This window comes from Oryzias melastigma, linkage group LG16 (genome assembly GCF_002922805.2).
Source record: "Oryzias melastigma strain HK-1 linkage group LG16, ASM292280v2, whole genome shotgun sequence".
Classification (NCBI taxonomy): Eukaryota; Metazoa; Chordata; class Actinopteri; order Beloniformes; family Adrianichthyidae; genus Oryzias; species Oryzias melastigma.
Genome location: NC_050527.1, coordinates 25417606 through 25424982, shown reverse-complemented (window position 1 = coordinate 25424982; position 7377 = coordinate 25417606). Strand labels below are relative to the sequence as shown.

The 7377-nt window shown below is 39.5% G+C and overlaps 1 protein-coding gene across 4 annotated transcripts in view; it reads right to left on the bottom strand.

Annotated features, from left to right (window-relative positions):
* paqr6 (progestin and adipoQ receptor family member VI) overlaps positions 1-7377 on the bottom strand; it is a 35122-nt gene that overhangs the window by 7775 nt on the left and 19970 nt on the right. For 3 of the 4 annotated variants that reach the window (XR_002917362.2, XM_024258253.2, XM_024258254.2), the window contains 3 exons: positions 6264-6529; positions 2693-2820; positions 2386-2591 (listed from right to left, as the gene is read on the bottom strand). Coding sequence is in view for 3 of the 4 variants with exons in the window: in XM_024258253.2 (XP_024114021.1) it covers positions 2386-2591; positions 2693-2820; positions 6264-6529 (600 nt within the window). In the remaining variant the exon portion in view is untranslated. The remainder of the gene's footprint in view (positions 1-2385; positions 2592-2692; positions 2821-6263; positions 6530-7377) is intronic. The other variant, XM_024258255.2, reaches the window with a different exon arrangement.

Genomic DNA, 7377 nt, shown 5'->3' with positions numbered 1-7377 from the left:
TTATGAGAAAAATACATAATAAATCCATATTTAAAAGATTTATGCTGTTATATTTTAACGTTACATCGTTTTTCACAAAAAGTGGACTATTTAAAAAGGTTTTGCGTTGTCATGGTAACAGCTTCGCCGTGCAGAGCACCGTGTTTTAAAGAACAAAGTCTAAATACTTAAATTCCTCCTCGTATCTCCCTTCCTGCTTCATTTATTCTCTTCTCCTTCATCCCAGTCTTCAAAATGATCAAATTTACCACACAGATTATAGGAAACTAATAAATCGTTCATGTTTTTTCTACTGTTTTAATAAACTGTGCAATAAAGTACATTAACATATGTATTATGATATTAATAAGAAGCTCCAGGTCAATATTCAGAAAAATTTTGTTTTTTAATGAGCACTCTGGACTTGATGGGTTTCTGTTTGTTTGTTTTGTTTTCTGTAATTGTTTGATATTAAAAGTCTACCTCTTGCTGGGGTAAAAGTAAAGGTTGGATGTCTGTCATAGTTTACTTTTTTAATTCATAAATTACTTTTACGCTGTTACGCTGTGGCGACCCCGAAAGGGATAAGCTGAAAGTAAACTACACTACGTGACATGGAGGGGCGTTTGAATTATTTTTTATGCTTTTAAACCATCAACAATGACTTCCTGTTTTCACATTGCAAACTGTTAGGTTTAAATGTAAATTTGCCATGTATTCTGGGTTCCGCCACCAGATAGCGCAGCGGTCTAAACTTCTGACTCACATTCAGAAGATCATGGGTTCAAACCCAGCTCAGGGATAATACACATTGTGTTTAATTTTATTTTTACTTCAAAACTGTTCAATACAGGTGAAAAAAATTATTTTACCAGACAAATACAAAAATTGACATGGGGGGGGGGCGCATACTGACTGCTTAGCAGGTGAGCTTGTGTCAAAGGTGGGCCTCGAGGCCGGTGAAGGTGCGTATAGACGGGCAGCTTGCTATTAAAATGTAATATGTTTATCCCAGGTTAAAGCTTTAACAAGTATTATAACCTAAAATACGACCATATAAGGAATGTGGGCGTGGTTAGCAAATAATCTCTGTTGCTAAGGAAATCCGAAAATGTACTTTTCCCTATTCTTGCGAAACTAACGTCAATCTGTTCGGTGACCTCAGGCAAACAAAACATAAAATGGTTGCTATGGAGATTACACTAACAGAAAAGCCGTCATTTTGAAAAAAGTGCTTTTTTCGTCAATTTCACAAATACATCTAAGTCCAGCTAAACAGTAAGGGGATGAGGCGGGTTAGTGGTGCATAGTGGCTGCTTAGCAGGTGAGCTTGTGGCAAAGGTGGGCGTGGAGGGCGGCGATGGTGCGTAGGGTCGGGCAGCGAGGGCGGCGATTGTGCGTGGGGGCGGGCGGTGAGGGTGAGGGCGGGTAGCGAGGGTGAGGGCGGGTAGCGACTGCGGGTCATCCAACGCCGCTTGCGGCTTTATTTTTGTTATATTTTGATCTTTTACTGTACCACAATGTAACAAGTTTAAATGAAAATACCTCAAAATCTGGCTTTTAACAGGAATTATTTAGTTAAAAATATTTGCAATTAAAAAATTGATTAATTAACTACATGTCACGATTAATCAATTGCACAAAAAAATTAACAGCACAAGTTTTTTTCATTTTTTTTTCATCTGCTGGCAGGAAGAACGTTTCCAGTGAAGAAACTTTAGTATAAACATAAGAAAAGTGGAAATTTGAAAACAAAATGACAAAAAATGGCACTGCAGAAACCTAAAAATAAATTAAAAAACTTTAAATGTTTAATAAGTTGTTTACATTTTTCAAGAGGTAACAGCTTTTCACTGATTTATCTGAGAGATTCAATGACTTTTGTTTAAAAAATGTCTCATGTTTTAGATTTTGGATGAAGAAATGATGAGGCAAAGGTCTGTGTCTGAATTCTGGGTGAAGAAAAACTACGAGAGATACATTTTTTTTTTAGATTTTTTGTCCTTTTGCAGCTTATCTCTCTAATTATTTTCTTTTTTTTACTAATTTAGTTTTCTCTCATTTTTCAGAATAAATTAGTGTAGATGATGATGAAACCGTCTTCTGAGCTTAAATGGACATAATGAGAACAGCTGATCATCGTTTTAGCATTTAAACTCAGAAAAGTGATTTTCATAACATAAAAAATGAATCTATGTAATAAATAAACTTTATTTTCATATGCGGAGCATAACGGCTGCAATAAAGAGATTTTTTTTTTTTTTTACACTTTTATCTTTAAAAACATTAAAGCCCAAGAACACATTTTTATTTTGGGATTTTTTTCCTAATCTCCACTGAACAAATACAGTAATCGCACAGCACGGAATTCTCTTTGCATGAAGCCACCAGCAGGTGGCGTCTCACCGAGGCTGTAGAGGCTGAGCGCTCCATAGTCGAAGAAGTAGCAGATGTGTCGGGACTCTGGGGACATGGTGCTGAAGACGTGAGCGCAGCAGGAGGTGAAGGGGTAAACGCAGATGAGCAGCATGTAGACCAGCAGCGGCCAGGTGTAGCTGTCGCTCAGGAAGTTCACGGTGGAGCAGAGCAGGAAGAACCGCCACAAGAAGTACCTGCAAGGAACAAGACTTCCTGGTTTGAAGCTTCCTCAAAAGACAATGACACCACCTCAGTTCTCCATAAAACTGATTTCATGAACGAGTCGGAACCTTACCATGTCGGTAAGAAGTGGGTCCAGATGTTAACGGTCTCGTTGTTCATCTGGAAGCTGCTGAGGAGGCAGTCTAGGGCGGAGCTCCGTGGGTGACGATATCCAGAGATGATCCCATCCTCTCTGAAAACCTGCAGACCAGAAGACAGAGTCCAGCTGAAACGAGGAGCTCCAAACTCTCCAAAAAGAGAACACCAAACGTTACAGGAAGAAGTCTGACCACCAGAGAAGAACCCTACAGCTCAAGAAGCATCTCTGATCTGATTAGTTCCCATTCTGGAACTGAAGTTAATCTTTAAAAGAAAAGAGAAATATTTTAGACAGACGTTGTGACAGATTTTTAACTGAATTTGCAGTGAAGTCCGAATATATGCCGATGATACAGATTTAAATGTTCACATTCAGAGATTATTTAATGAAATGAAAACAAGTTTTCAAAACATAAAGTAAAATATTCTCACAGAAGGAAAACCCTCAGGAACCAGACAGTCAGTAATGATTTTTGTAACGTGCAGTCGGGCTGTTTTACATCAGAGTGGACAGAGATCGACAAGCTACCTCGAGTGTGAGGAAAAAATAGATTCAGCGATACATCGTAATACTTGTATCGATTTAACTATGTATTTATTACACCATGAATTTCCTTGGGTAAAAGCAGCTTGTATATGAGATACAGCAGCAATGATAAACATTGTAATCATGAGATAAAATTAATTTGGCCATTTTGTTACAATGAGTTAATATTAAAGTAGAGCTTTTTTTCTAAGTCATGCTCTAAAAAATAGACTTAAAGGGAAAATCTGCTCAAAGAACACCAAACCCACTGTGAAGCATGGGGGTGGTAGCATCATGGTTTGAGGATGTTTTTCCACAAAGGAATCAGGACGACTGATCTGCATTAAAGAAATGATGAATTGATCTATTGATAGTGAGATTTTGGTTGACGTTGATGATGAATCGAGGATCTTCAGGTAGGACAAGAATGCTAAACACAACACAGGAATGGCTACGTAAAAAAATAAAACATTTTGAGGTTCTAAAGCAGATCGTTTCTGGCCCTCAATCCCAAAGAGAAACGGAGGAGGGAGTTGAACATTTGTGTTGCCCAACAGCAACAGCCCCAAAACATCACAGCTCTCGAGGAGATCTGCATGGAGGAATGGACCGAAATAACAAAACAATGTGATATCCTGGCTTCTTTTTTTTTCATTTTGCCTCACAGATGAAGTACGTCTATGATAAATGGAACAACTCGCAGAATCAAGACTAACAAATACTTATATAAATGTTAAAATCTTTGAATGAAAACATGTTTGACAGGATGTACAAAAACTGAGGAGCAACAACAAAAATGATGCAAACATGCATCAGGAAACGGGTCCTATTTGTGTAACTTTTTTTTCATCATCAGACATGAAGCGGAGCGACCTCTGTGGCTCTCAGTGCCGAGGTCGTGACGGGAAAGTGTGATGCAAAGCTGAACAAACAACCCTCGACTGTCTCGTATGAGAAGGTCGCTCCAGCAAGGTGGACGCCAGCCAACAGGGATGCTTGACAGAAGAAGAGTCTTCAACTTCAAAATAAAAGCTCAATTTGACAAAAACCAGGAGTCTTTACTCCATACATGGATTTATTGGAACGGTTAGTATAATAATAGTGCAGAATATTCTCCAACTGATTGTCTAATGTTACAAAGATGTTTATATATAATTATATTTAGGAAAAAAAAGTCAGAGCTAATCTCCACTGAACCTCAAAAGTCAGACGAGACTGAATTTGCCGACTGATTTTTTAACTTCCACTTTGAACGTAATAGTTTGAGGGAAGATCTAGATCACATTTTAATGGTACCTACAACAAATCTAGAGTATAAAAAAGTTTAAAACTGATACTTTACCACAAATTAAGATACATTTTACAGTCAAAAGTTAAGGGAAACTATGGGCAAAAATAAACAAATAAAAGTCGGACATCCACCTAAGTCTCATGCAGGACAATCCATTAAAAAAAATGTCAGACATTAAAGCGATCTGTGGTCTAAAAAAAGTTGGAAAACACTGATTTAGGTTCTGTAACTCTTCTTTAAAACATAAGTGGATGTTGGGAACTGATAGTATTATGTTTCACTAAAAGGGCTCAATCTCAAACATTATAATTGCTACATAAAATAACATTTAAAACTCCTCTTTTGATCTATTTTCAAAGCCTTCGCAGTGTTTTTTTTAATTATGATGATGCAGTTTTAGCCAAAATTAAAAAAACTGTTATGTTCTAGGATATAGTTTCTGAAGAGTGGCAGGAGTTAATAGAAATTTGCATCCGAGTTATCTAGTACTGAAAGCTCTCCATTTACACGCTCTCCTCGACCAACACTGGAGCCAGATTCCAGTTCAGAGACGTCCGTGGATCTATTCGTCAGCAAGTGGATGCATCAGAAAGGAGCGCAGCAGAAGCCCCAGAGCCTTTTCTACGACACAAATATGATCGTTTTCAAACTTCACGTTTTCGTCTGCTCCGGATTCACAACAATTTAAATAAAGAAATACTCAGAAGTGCAATTTTGAGCTTAATTCTCTTTATAAATGTCCTCAATCGTCATAAAAATGCCACAAGAACATGTTAAAAACACATTTTTCATTTGAGTGGATTTTTAATTAAAGGTTAGTTACAGCAAGTGACCAAAGGAGAACTGCAGCCTTCAAATTCAGACGTAGAAAATGAAAATTCAATCTCAATGCGTGTGTTTTGATTGGTTTGATTGGGGCTTTTGAAGAGAAGGCGGGGCTGAAATAGTTCTTTTAAGGATAGAACGAAGAGGAGAAGTCTTTTCTTCACAGAAGTTTACATTTAAATATAAGTAATGACTTTTTGTTTTCGTGTGACCTTTTTAAAGTTATGAACTGATGTTAAGTATCATCCGAGTGCTAGCAGCTCCGCGCCAATGTAGCTAACTGGCGACTGTTGATGACATCATCGAGTGGGAGTAACGTCCAAATTCAAACACTATGTTTCCATGACTCTCCGTTTGGAGAAGGAAGAATTCCGATTCGACCTTAGTGTCAGGGTGCATCAGTGGTTGAATTTCTTTCTTGTTTTCTGCTCCAGACGCTCTTTGAGTCTGAGCCGACCGATCTGCAAACCAGAGAAAAACAATGCAGAGCTGCACAAAGTTCTCATCTGGTTTCTGCCCCTGAAGTCACTTCTGCTCATATCCTGACAGACGAAGCTGCTCGAGAGGAAATTAAAATCCGCAGAAAACAGAAGTCAAATGTGAAGGAAATGTTGATTTTGGAGCCGCATTCCAGTCCGGCCGTTTTTAGGCATGTTTGCTCAGAACAGCTGTGAATGTTTACTTTAATTTCACTTGTTTTGTCTTTTATTTATCCAAATGATCTGCAGATGTCACAGATATGAAAGTTATGTTTACCGGATATAATTGAGATGCTGTTCTCAACCAACAAGCATGAACACAGATGTCGGTTTCTCCTCCTGATGATCTTTGACGCTCAGAACTTCACTGTGGAGAAAACGTCAAACAACCTTCTGGACCTCCAGGGTCTCTGAGTCTGCTCACCTTAGGCACCTGGTGGATGTCAAAGAGCTGTGGAAGCTTGAAGCTCAGCATGTCGGTGGGCAGTCGGATGGCCCCCCTCCCTCGCTGGCACACCTCCCTGAACCTGGCTTGCCCTCCGCGGCAGAAGACCAACCAGAGGGGGTAGTCGAAGACGGGGATTCTGGGTCCTCCATCCCTGCTGTCAAACTCCCACCTCAGGCAGCGGCTCCATTCCTGGCTCCAGCTGATGCTGCTGCCGGCGCCGATGCCTCGCCACACTGGAAACACTGCAGACACACACAGTGTAAACACACCGGAAACACTGCAGACACACACAGTGTAAACACACTGGAAACACTGCACACACACACACTTGAAACAAACATACTGTAAACACAATGGAAACACACTGGAAACTAGGGGTGTGCCAAAATATCGATATTGCGATATATCGCGATATTTACTCCTGCGATCGATTCTCGATGGGTTCTCACCAAGTAGGGCTGGGCAATATGACGATAAAAAACCGTCTTACGATCTCCAAAGCTGACGATCTGTCATTTTTGAGAGATCGTTATATCGCGATCTTCTACGAAAAACTGCAAGAGCGAGAAGGCAAAAGCTTGTTGACAGCTGTGACTTTAAATCCGAGCTGCTGCTCCTCCTCTTCCTCCTCCCCGGTGTGTTTTTCTTGTTTGGAAGTCAAGTGACATACGACGTGACAGAGTCACTTGCGCCGTCATTATGGATCGAGTCTTCTCGAGTGATGAATGACGGAGGTCCGAAAAAGAAACAAAAGAAGACGCAGTGTCTTGCAATCGACTTCAAAAACCTTGACAACAAAATAATCCGATGGAGAGGAATCATCACAGGACAGGAATCACATTTTAATAGAGAGAAATCAGGCTGGGAACCTTGAACTGTGTGCTAAAGTGGGTGCTAGCAACTCATGAGCAACATGCTAGTTTGGTTCTTTGATGTATGTTTTTATTAATGTTTCGTGTTTTTAAACATGGCGGATGTTAATTGCACGTATTTATGTTCAACCTGCACAAAAACTGATGGTAATTCATGTAGGAAACACGTAAAATGTTAGGTCAAGATGCACGGTGCTGCATTGTTTTGCTAGCTCTTT